General features: G+C 32.6%; 2 protein-coding genes across 2 annotated transcripts; both read right to left on the bottom strand.

Moving 5' to 3' along the window:
- Positions 1-3,312: 3,312 nt before the first annotated feature.
- On the bottom strand, positions 3,313-4,425 carry LOC108482017 (probable calcium-binding protein CML41). Its single transcript, XM_017785124.2, has one exon. The coding sequence runs from the start codon at positions 4,134-4,136 to the stop codon at positions 3,531-3,533; it is 606 nt and encodes a 201-aa protein (XP_017640613.1). The 5' UTR covers positions 4,137-4,425; the 3' UTR covers positions 3,313-3,530.
- A 14,818-nt stretch (positions 4,426-19,243) lies between these two features.
- On the bottom strand, positions 19,244-20,947 carry LOC108480841 (probable galacturonosyltransferase-like 1). The gene is made up of 2 exons (XM_017783962.2): positions 19,646-20,947; positions 19,244-19,517 (listed from the first exon to the last, which is right to left on the bottom strand). Exon 1 carries the CDS (start codon positions 20,706-20,708, stop codon positions 19,653-19,655), a length of 1,056 nt encoding a protein of 351 aa, XP_017639451.1. The 5' UTR covers positions 20,709-20,947; the 3' UTR covers positions 19,244-19,517; positions 19,646-19,652.
- Between the last annotated feature and the right edge of the window lie 2,661 nt (positions 20,948-23,608).

The following is a 23,608-nucleotide window of genomic DNA, read 5'->3' as shown; positions in this document are numbered from 1 at the left end:
CTAGATTCCTTTCTCCTTTAGTTTATGCTTTTCAGCTTGAAGCACTGAAACCATACAAAACAAGAACAATTTTACCCTCTTTTTTTTGTACTAAGAGTAATTAAAATCCATTTTAAAAAAATAAAAGAAATTAATACAAAATCAGATGTTTGCATCATCTCATCTACTCATCTATACAATTATAATTGATTTCTACACTGCCAAACCTAACCATTCTTTCAGTTTCATTTAGTAAACAATGAACATTAATTCTTGACTGATTATTATTTGTGTTATAAGCGGTGGTTTATCCATAAAAACTCAGGGAAAGTATAGGAAGGTATTTTATTTTGGTGCAACAGTCACATGGGGGTCATGGCCACATGGGTCACCATCTCCCCTATGTTCTACAAATTTAATTATAAAGGAGTCTAGACCTTAAAAGAGAATGCTAAGTCAACCAAAAAGGGGAAAAAGGAGTCTCTTTTTATCTCCCAAGTTCTTTTCTGCTTGTATTTTTTGCTTTGAAATTTTTTTTTTATCTCACCCTTTTGAATTACGATTCCCAAATGAGGTAGGAAATAGTTTTTTTTTCAAATTTTAGGGAGTTTTGTTTTATTTTTATTTTTCATAAAAACATTTAACTTCTTATATTTTAGGATTTTTATCATGTTTTTATATATTTTTATATTTTTATATACTTTTAAAAGTTAGATTAAATTAATAAAAAATAAATGTTGAAGATTATTAAAGTTGTGTTTCCTTTTCTCTATAATTGCCGCGTTAGAGACTAACAATAAAATGGACTAAAGTTAGTTGAGGGTCAACATTTTTAAATATAAAAAATAGTGATTTAATGTCTTGAATTTAAATTTAAAAAACATAATTTTAATTTTTTTTTAAAAACAATATGGGACACATTACCTTCAAGTTCACGATCAAACCCCCACTTTTATCTCTCATGTAAAACGAAACAAGAACCAAATGTTTTTTCATCTCATCACTTCATTTAATTTGCTAAACAATCTATTTTTTAGGTTAAAAAGGTTCCTTCAAATTCACATTTTCAGTCCAAAAAGAAAAAAAAAACTAAAAAACGCAATTTTTGACTCATTTAAATTATAAATACGATTTATATATTCAAATTAAATTTTTATACTATATTAATTATTTGTAAAATATTTAAAATTTATATTTTTCAATTGAATTTTAGCTCGATTGACAGTAGTATTGTTGTCAATGCAAGAGAACGTGGGTTCGAATGCGTTGAAATACATTATTTTCTTATTTAAGGGTTGGGAAGGGTTATAGATAGTTTTAGACATTATATAAAAAAACAGATATGATAAAAACTTATAATGAGATTAATGTTAAAAATAATCATATTTTATATATTATATTTTTAATAATGGGTTGTCATAATTTTTTTCATTTTTTTATTATTTTCTAAGTTAATTATTTATTAATATAAATGTAATAAGCATCGTGGTCATGATAATAAAATAAATAAATAAAGATATTTTACATTTAAGTCAATCATTCTATTAATTATGATTTTTTTGTTTTAATGTAAAAATCTAGAATTACTAATAATTTCTCATCAACCCTTAAATTAGAAGATAAATATTTTAGCATATTCGAACTCGTATTCTCCTTACACCGACAACAATACTAATAACAACTAAACTAAGACTCAGTCAACAATTATAACTTATTTTATAATTTATAAAAGTTATGTTTACATGCATTTAATATCTAGCTTATAACTTATATATTCAAATTAAATTTTACTGGTGATATATGTTAAGTGCTCACAAAATACTTAAAAGATTGATATTTTTATATATTAATTAATTTTTTATATATTAATAATATTTAAATTAAATTAAATATTTTAACTTTTTCACAATATTTTTATTTTAAAAATACTAAATACCTCAGATCTTAAATGACATTAATTAAAGCAATTTTCAAAAATAATTTGTGAGTAGCAACGCTAAAAGTGGATTGCCAAAGTTTGAGGGCTTTGGAGCAGCACTTAATGCCTCACGGGTCGTCCATGAGTCTGCCCCAACTACTCAATTATTTTTGACATAGATGGATTTGGCAAAATGCTTGCTTCCTCTCAACAAGCTTCTCAAGTTTTCTTTCTTCACGTTAAAGCTACTACTACTCTGCCCTGGACTTGCGCTTTTTTTTTTTTTTATTGCTTTAGCTTTAAGGATTTGTTCGATAGAGTATAAAAAGTTTTAAAAGGATAAAATTGAAAAATTAAAATATATATAGAAAGATGAAAATTATAATTTTTCCTATAGAAAATTTGATAAAATAATTTTTATTTATTAATTGATAGAGTTAAAAATAAAAAGAGAATCAAACTTTTAAAAATACATACTTTTACTCTTTTTTTTTTTTCTTCTCTTATTATTTTAATTGGAAAATACTTGTTTTATGCATTATGATTAAAAAAGCATATATCTTGTTTTCTTTTCTCATTTTCTTTCTCACCAAATATTATTAGAATTTTGTCTTCTTCTTTTTTTTCATTTTTTCACTCTCTCCTTTCATCTTTTCATGTTATCACTCAACCAAATACATCTATTGAAGGGTTTTACCATATAGGCATGACGAGGCTCTCAGAAGTGCAAGTTTACAACTTTGGAACGGCATCACCTTAAGATCAAGATCAATATTTTCTACTAAACCCAAAATGTTGCGTTTCTTATTTCTCAAACTTCTCAACATAAAATATAAGGAGAAAGTTTGGTTATTAGTGTAATGCATAAGGAAAAATTTTATTTAACACATGTTCTAAAATAGTTAGACATAAAATAAAAAATAATTAATATAAATTTAAACATATAACTAGAAATATGAGAAAAATCTCTTGTATAAAATAAGACCTCTTCGAAATAAATAAAAAGTCTTCCTTCTTTTTTCCACAAACAAGTCATACGAGTGACTAAATCAAAGGCGGACTGTCATCTCCCCTAAAATTTTAGGAAATCTTCATTTCTCCTTGAAATTTTTAAAAATTCTTATTATAATTTTTTTTGAAAATTTTAATTAAGCTATATTAAATATTTTTGAAAATTCTCATTAATCTCACAAAAATTTAATTAGACCCTCAATTTTTTAAAAATATCTCATTAGCTTCTAAAAGTTTGAAAATTTTACTAGGTCTCTAAATATATTATTAGACTAAATATTACCAATCATGAAAATATATGTAAAAATAATATTTCTACCCAACGTAGCAATAATATATCGGTGGTTAAATACTTAATAACTGTTACATAAACTACATATGGAAAGATAATGATCAATCCCTCATTTTCTTTAAAAAGCTTATTTCATGATGCATCATTTATTATAATCATCACACGTGTAACTGGACGTGTTTTATAAACAAAGATGAAAAGATTTGAGCCTTGATTATCAAAACTAAGAATTCGAAGATCTACGAGTACATGATTATGTGAAGTGGTAAAACTCTTGTATAGCTAAATACTAATAATATTGTTTAGTTAAAAATAGAAGGAACAATGGAATTAAGCCATCATTTGATGGAACTCATGAAAATCAAGCACCCCATTACCATCGATATCATATACCCGAATCATGGCAACGCATTCATCATATGATTTTGCATCCCCAAGTCGATTCAACATCCTTTGCAGCCCTTTGGGTGTTATGCACCCCGAACCTTTCTCCAGTTCAAACATCTCAAACGCTTTCTTCAGATCATCATAATCATCTCCCTCATCATCCTTGCTGGGTTCTCTTTTCATTAGCTTCAAGAAATCCTGATAGTCCAGCATGCTATCCCCGTCCGAGTCAAGATCGTTGATCACCCCTTGAGCATCTTCATGTGACATGTACTCCCCGATGGACCCAAAGTACGCCCTAAGTTCAAGAGCAGAGATTTTGCCATCACCATCCCCGTCGAAATAGCCAAAGACTTGCTTCATCTCGTCTTCTTCAGGCCTTTTGGTTCTCATATTAGGAATTGTGCGAGGAGATATTGGTGTTGATGATGGTCCAGGAGAAGAGCTTAAGGATGTTGATCTAGACTTTGATCCACGACGTTGAAGGCTTAACCTAAGGCTCTTGTTAGAGAACCATTTGGAAGCCTTGGAAACTTTAGCAGTTGCCATAATATATTGACCGTGGAAACCCTAATTTAGGCTCCAAAGTGAAGTTAACAAAGATTCAACAGCTTAAATAAAGAAGAGAAAAGCCATCTAAGTCTTTCTTTTTTAGTTAATGATAGATTTGCTTTAGAGAAATTTCAGAGAAGGCTAGAAGATGAAGTATATTGACATAAAGGAAAGTGCATGGCAACTTCCTAGATGACCTAACCTAAAATTTATTGACCGTTGCCCAACTCTCTTTAAAATGGTGTGTAGTGCGTTACCTAATTTGTTCGATTAAGATTTCTGTTTACACTTACGTCTATACTTCTATCTATATCTATTTATTGATATACACACTAATCAGGCATCACTTTCATTAAAAAATTACTAAAATAATTGTTTATATTATAAAATAAATTTAATTTTATTATTTCAATTAAAGTATAATTTAATTTTATACAGTAAACACATATCCTATGTATACCATATATATTTGTTTTCTTTAAAATAATCTATTTCCGCCTATTTAATTAATTTTATTTAATAAATTGTACCATGAATAAATAAAATACATCTGAATATTTGATTCCACGATTAATGTATACATATTTGCTTATGCAATGAAAGTGAAGTTTAATTTTTTTATATATCTATCTTTTTTCTTATGATAATCCATAATTCATAATTGCATGTATCTATTGATCACTTTTTATTGCATATTGCTATACATTTTTTTCAAAAATATATATTCTTTTCATTTAGAAAGAAAGCAAAAAGAAGAGAAAATATAATAAAATACTTTTAAAATAAAATATTTTTACTTCAAATTAGAAAATAAACAATGTTTTTAGCTTTTGAATTTGGGAAAAATACTTTTAGAGCCATAAAATTGCTAAACACATAATTATTGCAATCAAAATTGTTTTTGATCCCAAACTCTAAACCACTTTTGTTTAACTTTTGAATTTGAAAAAAATACTTTTAGAGAAAATGATATTTTTACCCTTATTTATAATTTAATATATTTTTGTAATATTTAAATTACATATACAATTATTTTTCATATTCAAATTTATCTTAAACATATAACATTTTATATTTAAATTTTAATGATTATTTTTAATATTTAAAATATAATTTATATATTCAAATTAAATTTTACAAATAATTAATGTTAGTTATCAAAATAAGAAACAATAAATTAATTTTTATTGTTATTCAAATATAATGAATATAAACATTTTGTAACATCATTTTATATTTCAAAACAATATTACACCAGCTCTAAGTAGAAGCAGAATAAAAGGGTGCTTTCGATTAGTTAGTCAAAACTTGGACCCAATTCTGCGGCATTTACACCGTCCCAAAAGATTAACAACGTAGCGGACCACCCACTACAGACAAAATGGGTTTTAAAGATCAACCTTTCACATTTGCTGTTGTGTTTTTGCATTAAATTGGATAATCCCCACGGCCTTTTATTTGGTTAAAATATATCATAAATTTATATATTCTTTGTAAATTTAAATTTTACACAGTAGAATTTTAATTTTTGGAATTTTTTTATTTTTTAGATTTTAAAATTCAAGTTTAATTGTTAATACTATTAAATTTAAGTTTGTTAGGATAGTTACCACCATCGGTCCAAAACCAATTTGTCGGCCCAAACCGATAAGGTCGCAGACTGAGCTCACACGATGGGATTGTAGACTGAACTCGCAGGCAAAGTTCCCTCGTCAAGCCTACTCCTTTGTGAAGTTATATGTGTATGAGAACGTGTAACACATGTTAAATCTAGAGTAAGGCACATGTCTATATGCATGGAGCCTACTTAGTATATCATCTCAATGAACAGTACCCATATCATATAAATAGGCAAACATCACTAGGAAAAGAAGATAGAGAGACAAAAACCTCAACAATGGGTGCGGTAAGCATGGAGAATTTCTTATCTTCAAAACTTCAGTTTGCTGAAAATCGAAATGGCTCATCTCAATGAGAGTTTTCCCATCAATTTTTTTGCAGGACAACTTCGAGTCTCTAGTGCCAGTAATCAATCTAGTGAAATGAACTTATTTTCTAGTTGGTTTATTAACCAACCAGAAAATTTAGGTAATTCGGCTCATGCAAGAGCCTCAAATTCTTTAGACTTGAACATCCTAGTATTGCCATTTCCCTTTGACCAGGAGGTATCCCTATAATGAGTAGTTGAGGTTGGTCAGGGAGAAAATGGCTCTGTAAAATGCTAAATTTGAGCACCAAAAAACGTTCCAGAAAGAGTTTTTGAGGCAAAATGAAGAATTAAGAAAGAAGGTATAATTTGACAATTCTAATCTCCATGGTAATAGTGACATGCGTGAAAGTGGTTCTAGGATGCATGCAAAATTGTGGCAGAATGAGATGGATGCCTTACGTAGGGATGTTCAGGCCTTGCATCTTGAATGCCTAGAATATGGATTGGCTATTTTGTTTCAACAATCTGCTAGCTTCTAAATTTACCATCGAGAGCCTACCAACTAACTTTAAGGTTCCTAATATGTTTGAAGACTTTTTTTTCTCTTTGAACAGTAAAGAGGGAGGGAAATAAAAACAAGCAGCTTCTCACGTTCCGTGAATAGCCGGGACATTGAGGAATATCCAGAAAGGCACTTAGGGAATCGGTCTGATTCTATCTCCGTTCGTTCCGTTGTATTTGCTTCTCCTGATGGTTGGTTGAGTAACAAAAATATTGTATTTTCCGGTACATCTTTATGGATTGGAGTTCTATTAGACAACCCGTGCTTTTTTCTTTTTTTTTGCACAAATGGAGAGTTTCGGATACAATTCGTATACCAGGATGGCCCAGCTGCGCCAAGGAAAAGAATAGAAGAAGCATCTGACTCCTTCATGCATGCTCCACTTGGCTCGGGAACCCAAACACGTCTCGCTTTAATGGGCGAAACACCCAACCCTTGAACATACTACTGACCTGTGTGGCGAAGAGCCGACATCGAGGTGCCAAACCTTCCGTCGTGGCCGCCAGGATGATAAAAGCAACACCTCTCATTCTTATTACTTTTCAATATGAAAAGTAATAAGAATGAAAAAAGAAAAGGTCGTCTTATTCAAAGCAGCTGCAACAGGAGCTGAATATGCAACAGCGATCCAAGGGCGCATACCCAGACCCTAGCTATTCTTAGCATGATATTGGGGAATCTCATTGCTATTACTCAAACAAGCATGAAACGTATGGTTCTATAGGAACCGGACGATCCTATTTGTTCAAATACCTAGCGACAAACTCCTATGTTCCTTTCATTACAGTATTTGGTGGTGAAATGGTAGACACGCGAGACTCAAAATCTCGTGCTAAAGAGCGTGGAGGTTCGAGTCCTCTTCAAGGCATAATATTGAGAATGCTCATTGAATTGGAATAAGTTCGGCAGCGGATCACGAGATCTTGGACCCCCGAATTTGGAGTATCCTACTTTCACGCAATTCACAGGGTTCAACAAGCAATCGATATTTCACGCGCTCAATAAAAAAAAGATTTTTTTTCTTCCCCAACCGGTTGGTTCCGTTTTAGTAAGCTATTGGGCTCTCCTTTTTGCTTGTATTCTTAGTGTAGGTTATAAGGGAAAGTAATTTTTTTTAAAATGTTTTGTATAGGAGAAGGTGGTGAGATGATGGTTTCGTTCAATCAGGCTAATCTGTGTGCGCGATCAGGTTTGATAATGGTAAGTGTATGCGCGTTGCTCGGTTTTGTATTGATGATTTTGTAATTAGATTGCTAAAAATGGTGTTTGGTATATTATTTTTAGGTTTGAGAAGTCTCGTGATTGTTTTTGCATCAAAATCGAACCAGGTGTATACTCCAAACACGAAAAATCGAGTTTTGATGAAAACTGAAAATAGGGTCTATTGGCGCCACATGGACGTGCGGTCGGCCGTGTAACTGACGAAGGTGTGGCCATGAGCAAGACACGACTGTGTGATGATGTGAGTGTGGTCGTGTGGGCCACAAGGCTAGGCAATTTGGGCGTGTGGGCCCACACAGGCATGTGAGTTTTATGCCAGGCCGTGTGGGCCATACAAGCATGTAGGCCTATAATTCTAAAATTTTTCCTAAGATTGTACGGGTCGTTCCGATCAACTGCGGGCCTGTCGTAGGGTTAGTAAGGGCTAACCAAACCATAAATCATGTGATCTGGTATTTTGATAGTCTACTATGAGTAAGACACAGATATATATATCTGACTGTTTTGTTTGAGTATATATGTTATCTGTATACGAGCATGTTAAGCATGATATTTTTGTATCTATGATTGGGGTGGGAATTGGATATCTGGAGGAAGTGATCTATATGAAAACTTTTTGCTTATATTCTGGCAGCTTGACTGCGTATTATTTGTCATGTGCCGCATCGAAACTATATAGTGTGTAGGGATGGATGGGTATTTTTAACCCCACATGATGCGATAGGATGGTCGGAGATAATGTATAGAGGATGGAGATAGGACTGAATATTTGTTCTGCTTATCTGATTATGATATCTATATCTATCATGGACTTAGTCCAAATCTGTATCTGACTATATATGAGATTTCTATGTATATTGCACATCTACTTTTGTTAGTTTACACACTAAGTTATGAAAACTCACATTTGTTTGTCTATTTTGTTCAGGTGATCCAAAGACTTAGGCAGTTCGGTGCAACGGAGGCTCAGCGGTGTCCACTCTATCGAGATATATTTTTATTTAGTAATAATTATTAAAATTTAAAATTGAGTTCTTTATAAGAGTTTGTAATTTTTGGGACTCTCTGGTCTGGTTAGTTTTTACCTTTGGATTTGGATTTTGATTTGCTACTTTTTCGCAACGTAAAAAAAAAACACACTTTACACAAACAAATGAGTTTTTGAAAACACGAGCTTGGTTTTTATTTTAAATGATTTGCAAACTTCCGCTGCGAAATAAACGGTTAACTTTAAAGGACTTCATATCACAGTTTCAGTATAACGAATATGTTTTATAATACTTGGACGTTTTATTAAATAACTAAACATGATTTTATCGAAATATTGTCAATTTCAAATCCCTTCTTCGTAACACTTCCAGATTCAATCATAACATCTAGATCGGATAAGGGGTGTTACATTTATTTATATTAGAGCTATGTTGCAAAACTTGGGCTCTGAATTTTGGGTTCCAAAATTGTGTTTTGAAAAAGAACTGGTTTTGAAATAATTAGGATCATTTGAGTAAGTATGTAGTAGGCTGAATCTCCGGCACCGGTCCTGTAAGTATCTCTGAATTTAGAAAACACTATAGTTAGTACTTTCTAAAACTGCACTGAGTTAAGTTAGAAACTGAAACCGCTAAAATACTTTTGAACTTCTAATAAATTAAGCATAAAATATTTGTTAATAGCACTGGAACTGATGCATAAAAGTTTATAATGTAGATAAATTTGAAATTATGATAAGCGCTCGTAGAACTCACGGTCATGGTATTCGTGGGCGCGGTGGGCGCCGTAGGTGGGTTCGAGCTGATTTTTCCTCTCTGGTCAGTATACCAAATTTAGATACGAGTAAGGCACCGGTTTCACCTGCTACTGAGGTTGGGTTTCAAAGTCGCTCGGCTGAGGATGACATATTATCCCAAAACATGTTGAGAGTGTTGGAAAGGGTCGCTGGACCTCATTTTAGATCTAGGGCCATGGGTCGGTAACTGAACGACTCCGGTCCAATAGAGTTGAATTGTTTAGGGGTGTCACTAGAGTCGCCCCTATTATGGCTGATTATTTGTTAGAGGCCACTGAGAGGATTATGAATGACATCGACTACACTCCTGAGTAGAAATTAAAGGGTGCAGTCACTTTGCTTCATGATGAGGCATATCAGTGGTGGTTGTCGGATAAGGGTACTTAACTGGATCGTCTAAACTGGGACTACTTCAAGACTGCCTTTCAAGAAAAGTATGTGGGTGCGAGTTATGTGGATGCTTGTAGGCGTAAGTTTATGAATCTCACGCAAGGTGATAAGTCTGTGGCCGAATATGAGGCCGAGTTTTTTAGATTGAGCTGCTATGCTCGAGGCATGGTGGCATCTAAGTATGAGAAATGTGTCCTTTTTTAGGATAGTTTAAGGGATAGTTTAAGGATTCTAATTACTCTATAGAGGGAGCGTGAGTTTACTGTTCTGGTGGATAAGGTGAAAAAGGCTGAAGAGGTTAAGCGCGTGGAGCACCAGAATAGAGATAGTGAGAGAGGGAAGAATAAGAGGGATTTAGAACCCTTTTAGTTCTATTTAGAGGCCTATGAAATGAGTCAGACTTAATGGGCCTATTAGAGTGGGAGTTCCTGTTGCTCCTACTAGGATTCAGCCTTGTGTTGACTGTGGTAAGCACCATCCGGGCGAGTGCTAGAGGGGATTATGGGCTTGTCTGCGGTGTGGGTCTTTGGAGCACCAGATTAGAGAGTGTCCACACCATGCGAATCAAATGCAAGCTACGTGATTGGGTTTTGTCTAGCCTCAGAGGGTGATACAGCAACCATCTAAGGGCCGTGGACTGGTTAGGGGTGGTAATAGCCTGGGCTAAGGGTAAAGAACATCGGGTAGAGGCGCTAATTAGATAAGGCGAGATAGCCTACATTGGTTTGTGTTGCTCGACGCTGAGAGGACAGAAATGCTCCTAATGTGATCACGAGTACATTTTTAATTTTTGATGCTCCATATACTACTTTGATAGACATAGGTTCAATACATTCCTGTGTAGCTAGTACTGTTTCTGAGAATTTGGGGACTGCAGTTGAGTGTACTATTTGTGAGATTATTGTACTGATTCTGTTGAGGCAATCTGTTCGGGTTAGTAGATTATATAGGAATGTTCTATTAGAAGTGAAAGGGGTTGTTTTTACGACAAATTTGATGGAGCTACTATTTGGGGAGTTCGATTTAATTCTAGGTATGGACTAGTTAGTTGAACACTAAGTTAGCTTGGATTGCATGACTAAGAGGGTCGTTCTGAGGACCGAGGATGAAAATGAGGTGATTGTGATTGGTGAGTGTCAAAATTACTTATCTAATATAATCTCCGCTTTAATGGCTGAGAAATTGGTTCGAAATGGGCGTATATTGCATGTCTACTTTTGTTGGGTTATACACTGGGTTACGAAAACTCACATTTGTTTGTCTGTTCTGTTTAGGTAATCCATAGACTTAGGCAGTTCGGTGCGACAGAGGCTCAGCGATGTCCATTCTATCGAGAACTATTTTTATTTAGTAATAATAATTAAATTTTAAAATCGTGTTCTTCATGAGAGTTTGTAATTTTTGGAACTTTCTAGTCTGGTTGATTTTAACTTTTAGGTTTGTATTTTGATTTGCTACTTTTTCGCAACGTCAACAAAAACATTTTACGCAAACAAACGGGTTTTTGAAAACACGAGCTTGATTTTTATTTTAGACGATTTGCAAATTTTTGCTGTGAAATAAACGGTTAACTTTGATGAACTTCATATCACGGTTTCAGTAACGAATATGTTTTTATAATACTTGGACATTTTATCAAATAACTAAACATGGTTTTATCGAAATATCGTCGATTTCAAATCTCTTCCTCGTAACACTTCCAAATTTAGTCATAACGTCTAGGCCGGGTTAGGGGTGTTACAATCATGCAGTATAATGATTATATGAATGTGTTAGGAGCTTCTGATGCTGTGAATTGTAAATCCTTCTTAACAACCCTTAAGGGTAGTACAAAGGACTGGTACTTATCCCTTCCACACGGTTCCATCTAAAGTTTCTCACAACTAGGCCAGATATTTTTAGGGAGATTTCGAGCACATAGAACGGTAATGAGTACTTCTATGGGTTTGATGTCTATCAAACAAAGAGAATAATAGAGCTTGTAAGATTATATTAAATGCTTTCATGTAGTGACATTAAACACGAAAAATTTGTAGGATCAGCAGGCCATTGATGCTTTCATTATGGGAGTTTTAAATGAACATGTCTAATATTTATTCACTAACAACATACCACGAAGCTTAGCAAATCTGTATAAAATGGTTCACAAGTTCGCTAAGGCAGAAGAGATCAAAAGAATAGCACGTGGCACATTTTAAAGAGATGATAAACATTTGAGGAATAGAGAGGGAGTTCGAGCCCGTTAAGGCTCCTCTTCTCAGAATCCTCAAGTACAAGTAAGGGATAATAGAAAAGACAGTAGCAGAATGAGTTATCTAGAATGCTCCAAAGATCTCAACCTGAGCATGCAAGAAAGTACCATCTTTATGGTAAATTTGAGACATATACTTCTTTAAATGCTACACGTGTATATTCTTAGTTAGGTGAAGAGTCTGGGCATTTTGCCAAGCCCTTTACTTATAAGGCATAATGTGAGAAGATTAAACTCGAGGGATAGATGTACCTTTCAGACATAAGACTGAAGATTTTTCTTCCTTAAAGGGCGCTATAGAAGAAGTAGTTAAGAATGGTGAGCTAAAGGATTTTGTTGCTCAGCGTACTGATCAGCCAGGGCAGAGTTCAATGACTGAGGCTAAAGGTAAACAAAAGATGGGAGGAACTATTAATGTGATAATTGGGATAGATGAAGATTGGGAAACTTTCAATGAGAAGAGAAAGGCTTATTTAGAAGTGTTATGTTTGTTAATTAGCCAAATAGATTTTGTTAGTAAGAAAAATGAAGGGTGGACTTTAGCAATGAGGATGAACAGTTAATTTGTGATGAAGAATGGAATGATCCAATGGTTGTGCCAGCAACTATTGTAGGTTTTGAAGTAAAAAGTGTATTGGTAGATAAGAATAGTGAGCTGAAGGATTTTGTTGCTCAGCGTACTGATCAGCCAGGGTAGAGTTCAAGGACTAAAGGTAAAGGTAAACAAAAGGTGAGAAGAACTATTAATGTGGTAATTAGGACAGATGAAGATTGGGAAACTTCTAATGCAAAGAGAAAGGCTCATCTTAGAAGGGTTATGTTTGTTAGTTCGCCAAAGAGATTTTGTTAGCAAGAAAAATGGTAGGTGGACTTTAGCAATGAGGATGAACAGTTAATTTGTGATGAAGAGGGGAATGATCCAATGGTTGTACCGGCAGCTCTTGTAGGTTTTGAAGTAAAAAGAGTATTAGTAGATAGTGACAGTGCAGTTGAAGTGTTAACATGGAAGGGTTATCAAAAAATGGGGTTGAAAGAACAGGCATTGAAAAAGGTGAGCCCACTGTATGACTTTGTGAACCACCCTATTGAGGTAAATGGTTGTATCGCTTTACCTGTTACCTTGGGGGATGGTGAGTATGCCACAACGGAGTATGTTCAGTTCTTTATGATTTACCAACCCATGGCGTACAACTTTATTTTCGGATGTCTCATAATGAGAATGGCTAAGATGATGATAACAACTTCCTACATGAAAATTAAGTTTCCTACAAGAACAGGGGTAGGGTTCATCAGTCTGATCAGCGAACGGCCAGGCAAAGCCACATGCTATTAGTGAAGCAAAATACCGTGATTTCTAAGGTTTTGTTAACCCTTTTTAAAAAAAGTTTCTCCACAAACTTAAACGGTTCAAGTACCCATGGGTAAAAGCATAATTAATCACAAATAGTTTTATCCTCTCCTACACATGGCAAACCTTGTGATGTTCGATGAAGCATAAAACGTGCTCAATAAGTTTTATTTATCTCAACCAGAGTCACTTTATGACTCTCTCTTTTAACCAAATAGGGAACAAATTGTTAGGATGGTTACCACCATCGATCCAAAACCCATTTGGATTTGGGACAACATTAGCCCAAACCCACAAGGTCGCAGACTGAGCTCGCATGATAGGATTGCAGACTGAGCTCATGAGCAAAGATTGCTCATCGAGCCTACTCCCCTGCGAAGTTATATATGTATGAGAACGTGTAACACGTGTTAAATCTAAAGTAGGGTATGTGTCTGTATGCATGGAGCCTACTTAGCGTATCATTTCAATGAACAATACCCATATCATATAAATAGAAAAATATCACCAGGAAAAGAAGACATAGAGAAAAATACCTCAACAAAATTCATTACAACGTTATTTTTCTTAGTTACATGTCTATCAAGTGAGTTTTTTTTATTATTTTTTCAAAATGTCTCATTAAAAAATTTAACAAATTTTTTTTAATGGTATTAACAATTGAACTTGAATTTTAAAATATGAAAAATTGAAAGGCTAAGATTCTGAAAATAAAAGTACAAATACAAAATTCTAAATTTGTAAAGAGTAAAGGGACCAATGGCAAATTTCAACTTTGTTTTTCAAGTGAGATTATGAAACCATCCGTTTTATGAAAACAAATTATGTATTCTTGATTAATAGTTAAAATAATAAATTAATGCATAGCAATTTTTGTGGAGTTAAAAAAATAAAGTAATCTTCATTAAATAATAAATAAAAACATAATTAGTATCAATATAAAAAAATGTATTTAAGCACATTCAAATGTGTTTTTATGAGGATAAAAACAATCAAGAAGGCAAGAAACCTTGGCAGTCAATATTAATTGCTAAAGAGTTAAATCACATTTTGGAGCTTGAGCTTGACAATTCTTTTCACATTGGGGTTTGATTTTTTTTTTCAGGTTAGGCCTTAAAATTGACAGTTGTTCCCACACTAGGACTTAAACTTTTTTGGTCAAAGTCAGACCCCTGAATTTAGCAAATGTTTTCACATTAGCACTTAAATTTTTTTTTATCCAAGTTATTCCTTGAAAACCTTAAGGTTTAGCTCTCAATGTGGGAACAATTATTAAGTATAGAGTATAACTTGGACCAAATCAATTCAGACCCAATATAAAAAAAATTATCAAATTTAAATTCTAATATAAAAATAATTATCAAATACAAACACCAAATAGTAATTTAATGCATTACCAATCCATGGGGAAAAACTTGATCGTTTGATACTTTCGAAGTTGAGTAATAAGAAAAACGAGCCTGCTACACGTGGCAAATTCAAAGAGCTCTTGGGCCCTGGAGAGAGGTTAATAAAATAGAAGCTTAAGCTCAGGCCAAGCCCAAGTTTGTTTAATTATGCACGAGCCCAGGTATAATCGGTAATGTTGCTTGGGAAAGGGATGCAACTCTGAATATTTCAAATAACATAATAAAAATTTAGGACTCAATATTTAATTTTTTAATTTGACTTATTTTATTTTAAGTTAAATTTATTTATTAATCTTTTAAAAATAATTAAATTACTTTTTTAAATAGAAATATTAATAAAACATTAATAATTTTACGTTGTTTATATACAACCCACGTGAAAGTCCACATGTATTTTATGTTGACTTGACATTATTTATCTTACATGTCACGTCAACTAAAAATTTAAATATTATAAAAATATTTAAAAGGTTATTCAAAATTATAAAAAATTATAAAAAGTTAATGAAAATTCAAAAAAAAAAAAGAAAATTATTTGATACACTATTAGTTAAGTTTTTAAACTCCATAAACAAGGCCAGGAGTTGACAAGTGTCTTATAAGGGTATAGTTTAATATTAAAAAAAGACACGTCAATTTTTTAAGGCGGTTTGTAGAATAAAAAAAGTATATTGTCAGTGCACTATATAACCAGCTAGAAAAAAATAGCATGAAATATATATGGATTGTCATGCGGGTTGTCATATTTCAAAGTTTAATGTTTTAGCTCGTATTTCATTTAAAAAAAAAGTCAACTCTTTTTGAAACGGTGATAGCTAAATTGGACTCATTTTAAAATATTGAGAGCTAAATTTAACTAAAAATAATATATTTTTTTGAATAATATCATCATAAGTTCTTATTATATATGCTCTTTTTAATACAATACCTATAACTAACAATAGCCCCTCCCCAACTCATAAATACGAGGATATTACGCTACAACACACTCGAACTCACGTCTTTCTGTATTGGTAATAATATCCATGTCAATCGAACTAAAATTCAATTAAGAACTAAAAAAGTAATTAAATTGAGAAAAGATATAAATATTTAAGATTAAATTATAATTTTTTAGCTAAACAGAAAATCTGTATGAGTTAAATAATTAAATAATAATTCTAAACTGTGCCATCTTAAACTCATGGTTAAACGTGACTTAACAGCAATTGCATATACAAATTAATTTATATTTCATTTAATCATCATTTTTCATCCAATTTATTGCGCGAGAAGGTAATAAAGCAGCACATGCAATGGTGGTTGAAGGTTTGTGAGCTGAGGTAGATTATTTGTAGGTTGAAGATGCGCCCTCGGAAGTTGTGGAAGTGGCCGATTCTGATTGATGGTTCAGTCTATCACCATAATCATTTTCTCTATAATGACGATTAGGTTGAGAAATTCTGAAATTTAGCTGGCTGTTTCAACTAGCTTCTTTTTTTGGGCGATTTATTGCCTAAATTTGGAGGTTTTTGCCGTTTATTGATGGGGTTCTTTGACACAAGAAAAGCCTGAAATTTGTTGGATGGAGAAGACGATGATTTTTTGGTTCCTTTTCTTTCTGTTTTGTTATCTTTTTTGTTTATTTTGGGTTTATGTTGAGACTGGTTTGAAACTTCTCCGAATGGATTTTTCAAGCCCAAATAATAAACGGACTAATTTAAAAAAAAAATAGCGCCGGTGCTAAAACGAGACATGGCAATGGCTTTTACTCAATGGTTATATATTGTGGCAAACGAGAAAATCAAGTAAAACATTTTGAAGATGGGCATGGTACTAAGAATCCATCCACATTGATGCTAATTATAATGCCTTGTAACCTGTAAGGTTAGGTCAAAACTCAAATCCCTATATTTTGTAGTTGTTTGGAAGATCAAAGTCTCAAACGAAGTGCCCTAAACTATGAGTCGGGAGTTTGTATGATGTTTTTCCATATACGGTGGTTGGTCAAAGATTTAGCCTCATTTCCATTATCTGGTTCACATTCTGAAATTTTGGCCATCCAATAGGATAGCAACTCTTCCGTTTATTAACCTTTTTTTTGGCCAAACCATATTATTAACCTTCAATGTCTAATTTTGTATCCATATATTTTAGTTACTGCCTTTTTCCATACAAACAGTCCATGTGATTAATCTCAAATCGATAAATAAATGACGATTATAAACAACCTCACATATATACATATGGCGGGGACCCATAAATTTTGCTCACAAATTATCCTAATTTACGGCCTGGGAATATGCGAAAACCTCAACTCCCATCAACTATGCTAATATTTCTAATAATATTGACATTTTTCTTATGAATTTATACATCATATTTATATAAATTGATTTATTCCTTAATTTCATAAATTATTCTAATTCTTTTCAGAACGTGAGATATAAAATTTTCGAGTGGAGTAATACCTTTTATTAAGGATTTAAGACTCAATTCGCCAAAACAAAATTGAAGTTATTTAAGTATTTGAAAGTAGGTTCAATAAAACAACTTTTAAAAGTAAGCTAAGTAAGAAAAATTTAGAAAATGAAAATAAATTTAAATTGATATTTTTAGACAATTTATAGAATACAAAATTAAAAAAAATTATAGTTATTTTAACCAACCAAATTTTATTTTTATTTCATTTATAATTAATTAAATATTTTATGATGTAAAAATAAATATTTCATATTTGGAATAGTAAAAATAACTTAAAATTATATATAAAGATATTTTCAAACAAATATCATACTTTACTTACTTCAAATATAATTTTTAGAAATATTTATGAAAAAGATTTTTAATTTTATCGAATAACATCCAAAGGTTGTAAAGTAAAGCTTATTTTGTTAAAATAAGTTCAAAAACCCAAAACTCGAAATTAGTAGAAAAGATTAAAACTTAACTCAAACTAAATTATGATACTTAAATTATTTTTTTAAAAATTAATCAAATTGAACTCACTCGTAATTGAATATGGAACTTGAAAGTTCACTATTTTAATTGTAAATGTCGATTAACTGAAAATCGACTAATAAAAATCAATGTGATTTATTCAAAATTTTTCATGGATTAGTTCAATTCCTAACTTTTAAAAAAATCGATTGAATTGATTTTTAATGATTTTGAATGGAGTCAACAGAATTTTCACTCTTAACCACCGCTTAAACAAAAAAGGTGATAACATATGCCCCATTAGTTATATTTAAAATTTTATAAAATAAATAAATGAAAACATAATTATTGTTGTGAATTTTTTCTTCCCACTAATAATATACCTGATAATAATCATAATATAAATAATTAAATATGTCAAAATTTTAAACATAAATATAATATATTTATTTTTATAAGGCAAAGAATAATTATATAATTTTGAAGAAGTAATATGTTCTAAAGACTTATAACAATACAAAGAATTTATCACTCCACCGAATTATCATTTTAAAATTTATTTACTATTAATGTTTGTTGATTTAACTTTAGTTCAGCTTGATACTGTTATATTTATTTTGATCTAATTAAATTTATCGATCAAATCAGTTAGATTGAAAATTGGTTGAGGTATTGATTTGAAGAAAAGTTTTAGACAAATTGAGCGACAAATTAATATAAATTGGTTGAATTAGGCTAAAAACCTAATTGAATTGATACATATTAGTCTAGTGAATTTTAAATAATTTATTTAATTAAATTGTTCGGACCGGCAAATCCACCAAGATATTGGTCCAAAGAAAGATTTTAGACCAATTGAACCGCGATTGATTAAACTATGCTAAAAACCTAATTGAATAGATAGATATGATCGTGAAAACCTGAAGCAATTTTACCATTGGAGTAGCTAGATTTAATATTTTTTTATATTATAAGTAGAAATAGAGATTATTTAAAAAAAATAAAGAAAATGTAATTAAATGGGAAAAGTAAAGCTAGCTGGTCCATCAAATATCAATCTCAAGAATTTAGTCAAAGTATGAAAGGTACATGTCCAGCTTTGGCAGGACAGTAACAACCCCCAAAAGTAAAGGAGAGAAATTAGAAAATAAAGAACCATAAATAATAAAAGTTAGAATAGTAAATTATTTGTACCCATTACTATGTATCCCATGATAAAGCTTCCTCTTCAAATTTAGAAACTGCAAGAATTATTTAGGTAGTAGACAAACTGGGCACTGTTAGAAAATGGAAACCAATTACTGAACATGTATATTGTCTTCAACAACCTCATGATTTTAACAATCAAGCAGCAATTGAAATTAAAAAGAGAAGATGAACATAAAATTTGAAATCAATTTGTTCTTCTTGATCTATAGCTTTAGTTGTTATATATACTGTTTTCAATTACATAGATGGAAAAGAAAACAAAAAGTAGATTGTAGTAAGATTGTTAAAGCTCTGTTGTATAGTCTATGAACATTGAAAACCTCCCCCCCCCTCCCCCCAACATTTGCCACCATCTGCAAGAGAGAAACATCTTAATTTTACACTCAAATCTATGTTGTGTGTATGTTCTATGGCCTCATCCAACTAAAAATCTCAGGCCTAGATATGAAAACATAATCATATATAAAAATAATTAAGATACCAAAATTTTAGGACTCCAAGGCAAATGGTGTTTGCAGCAGATCATACGGAGCCCATAAAGCATCCAAAGGACAAGGTCTGTTTGCATCTAATCTCACCCATGGCTTCCCTTTCCCACTCCAATGCAGTAAGCTAACTGGACCAGGATGCAAATTTCTACACAATCCTCTATAGTTATCTCCTCCGAGGCCATGTTGGTTCCACCGATGATCAACAGGAGCTATATTCCCTGCAAAGACCAGCAAAAACGGTGGCAAGGACCCTAACTCATAGATCCTTATTCTCTTTTGAAGCTCCATCCATTCTATAATCTTGGTAGTGTAATCTCCTTGTCGCCATCTTTGCAAATCTATCACCATTACCCCAGTGTTGAAATAACAGGCTTTGCGTCCGGCAAATGTTAGAGATAACGTTGGGTTTGACCAGAAGGTTGGGGTGAAGTAGGAAGTGAAGTTGGCGTTGCAATACTCCGGTGCAGCTAAAACCGAGCGGTCTCCGAGCGGCGTCGCGGCGAGTTTAGCAATGTCGTCGACGAGGACGAGGTCGGAGTCTAAGTAAACGACTCGGCTGAGACACGGTGGGAGGAGGTTGGCGAGGTAGTTGCGGGCATAGTTGAGAGGGCAGTCAAGCGCTGAGCGGATGGAGGTGGAAATGAGTCCTGACACCTTGGAGGAGTCGTATGGGTAGATTTGGAACTTGAGGGAAGGGAAAGAGCGGGAGATTGTGAGGCGGAGGTGGTGGTGGTTGGCGGTGGCGGAGGGGATGAAGTGGAAGCGGATGTTTTGAGGGCAAGAAGAGTGCTGGAGGACGGAGAGAATGGCAGCCATTGACCCACGTAAGTAGGCAGCGTCTAGGGTCATTGCAGCATGGACAGCTTGGTGGGAGCACATTTCATTGGTGTCCAAGGAAGGGCAAGCGGGAGAGTTGTAAAACTGTGGAGCTTCTTTGAATCTTTGATAATTAGTGGTAGTGGCGGAGGCAGGGGCAGAATTGGTGGCAGTGATGAGGAGGAAGAGGAGGAGAAGAAGGTGGTGTCGGTGGAGGTGATCATGTGGTTTAGGCATTTTGTTGGAGGGAATCCAAGAGGATATTGGAAATTAAGAAAGGGCTATAAAGTGTTTAGACTACGTTTATTAACCCTTTTAAGAGTGGGGGCGGGGACGGATCCTTGGTTCCCACGGTGCCAAAAAAGGGGTGATGCAGCCACCCAAAGTAAAAGGTTTTTGAAACAATTCAAACTCTCAAGTCTTTGGCTTCACATTTGCTTGTTGCAAAATTTTTTCCCTTTTTATAAAGAAAAAGATCGCATATTGAAAATGAAGCAACATATATTTAAATTTTAAATCTTAAAAATAATCATATGAATCTATTAAATTAATTAAAACCATATATTTACCTTCTTCTTTAATGCTCCTTGTATTGATTGACATAATTACAAAATTGCAGTCAAGTCAGTTGGTGATTTATATGGTAGTAGGGTTTAATGAGTACAAATATGGTAGCAAATCAAGTCATTACGATATAGTTTCCGTTTTATGGTAAAATATGGAATGTCTTTCATTCAAGATTTCCTATTAAACATGGTAAGGTTGGGAAAGAAAATACGTTAAAACTAGCTTTTTTACTGTATCTAGAACCCATAATGTCAACATTCTTTCTCCAATTTTCTTGGTTTTCATTCCTTTTCACCATATAAAAAAAATAGACAAAAAAGGCAGATTGTAGTAAACTTGAATTTACAACGACGTATTATCAACGATCTAGTTGAGCCATCCGCGTCTAGAGAAAGCCCTAGCACAAGAGTTTTTGCCTTCAATCTAAGGATTTGCATGTTCAGCGTAACAAAAAAACAAAATATTAAAAAAAAAATAGTATTATTTTATTCTTTTGGTCTCTAATTTGATCCACATATTCCGTGAAAAATTAAATGCAGAAGCTTACCGGTGTCCTAAAGTTATTATCAAGGCAACGTCGTCCAGTCCAGGTGGCTGCAATATGTGGGTCCATAGAGTGCCACCTAAGCAAGTCATAGGTAATTATTAAAGACAAAACGGAAGTTCACTTTTGTTAGGAGATAGGGACATAGAAACCAAGAAATTGGTGGGAAATGCTTCTCTTAACTAAACATTTTGCCTTCCCTCTCACTCTCGCCTTATCTAACTTCTTCTTGTGTTCTGTCACGAGTATGTGACCTAACATGGGCTCCGACTTCCCACAATTACTAAAACCGTCCACTTCTATTTTATTCTTTTTTGAAAATTACATGCCCATATTCACCATGTTCCATAATAATATCTCCCTTTTTCCTGTATCATATAATATAATGTTATGAAAGCCATCGTTTGTCATATTCGCAAGAATCCAATAAGCCTTTCCAAGTGTTGATTATTATTTCATACATCTTTGATATTTTAAAGTATTATTGCAATTTAGAGAAAAAATGAGTTACACAAAACTTGTAACTTGATTTTCTTGGCCAACATAAAGCTTCTTACCTAATTGGCCTTAATTTATATTATATGCTTACAAGATTAATATGAAAAGGAAGGTAACACAATATATGGGCTAGCTACTTTCGAATTCCATTGTACTCAAACGAGTTAGTTGCCGTTAGTTATTAACACAAAGGATGTGAGTGGGACATGCATGGTTCCCTCTTTCATTAATAGAGTTTACACGAAGCAATTAATAAATAAATAAATAAACCGAAGGCAAAGCTTTGCATGTGCTACACATGACAAACCCCCTATTTCTCTCTACACGATGACCCCAGCCTTCTTAATTAAACACCCCTCTTCTTTATTCTTTGATTAGAACCCCTTCGAATTTCTTCTCTGGATCTTTGATATAAAAAGGAAAAAAAAAAGTTGAACCTCATGCAATCATGCTACCCTTTTCAACCGACACTGACAACCTTCTGCTGTCGGCACTGCCATTCTCACCCCTTTATTTTGAAAATTAAGTTTCGAATCTTACTTTTTTTTTTCTTTAAAATAAATAAAGAAATTACGACTGAATCGTTGAATATGGAATCAAACGTTTCGACCTAAGCCACACGGTTTACCCCCAGAATGTGAAGATGATAGTTGAAAAAGAAAAAAAAGGAGTAAAAGGGGTCAGCTTCAAGCGGCAATCCCCATAGTTTCACTCACTCTCAACTCTCAAACTGAGATTTGTCTTCGTAAAGTGAGGTTTCGTATAATATTTTCATATATTTTACCGGCACATAGTTTGTATTTAAATAATATTAACGAGTGCCACTACGCAGGTTTCTATCTACAAAGTTCAAGCCCTACATTTTTAAATACTTTTTTCAACCTTTTTGTTTTCTCTATTTTGACTTTTCTAGCTAGTTAATATCATAAACTTCAGTATTTTTGTCTCATTTGATTATATTTTTAAATTTTAACTACTTGAGATCATGTTAAATATTCTCCTTTCATAGGTGGAACTTCAACCGTCCCTCCACACAATCATAAATAAAATAAAATAAAAATAAATTACATATATAATCATTCAACTATAAAAAAAATTATTTTAAATACTCAAAAAAATTACAATTTAAGTATCCACGTTACATAGTTTGATCATTTTGATCACTCCTATTAAAATCACAAACGTCAAGTTAATATGATAGTTAAAAATCAGTACAATAACACATTTAACCTTTAACTTTTACATATTATATCAATTTAATCATAACTTTTAAAAATAACGTTCAAAATTTAAAATTAGTCTCAAATTAATTTTATATCTAAAAATTCAAAAATATTATATTTATATATATAAATATTTTTAAAAATATAAAAATACATAAAAATTCTAAACTTGAGCTAATCGGCCTCTAGGAATCTAACCCATCTTTCTTGCTTTACTTCTTTAAGTTGTTAACACTGCAATTTGGGTTGAATTATCCAAAAGATAGTAAATGGAGAGATGCTGGTGGGGAGGGAGGGGGAGAGGG

Source organism: Gossypium arboreum, chromosome 11 (assembly GCF_025698485.1).
Source record: "Gossypium arboreum isolate Shixiya-1 chromosome 11, ASM2569848v2, whole genome shotgun sequence".
Taxonomy (NCBI): domain Eukaryota; kingdom Viridiplantae; phylum Streptophyta; class Magnoliopsida; order Malvales; family Malvaceae; genus Gossypium; species Gossypium arboreum.
The sequence above is the reverse complement of the archived record's forward strand: the minus strand, read 5'-3'. Positions and strand labels throughout refer to the sequence as shown.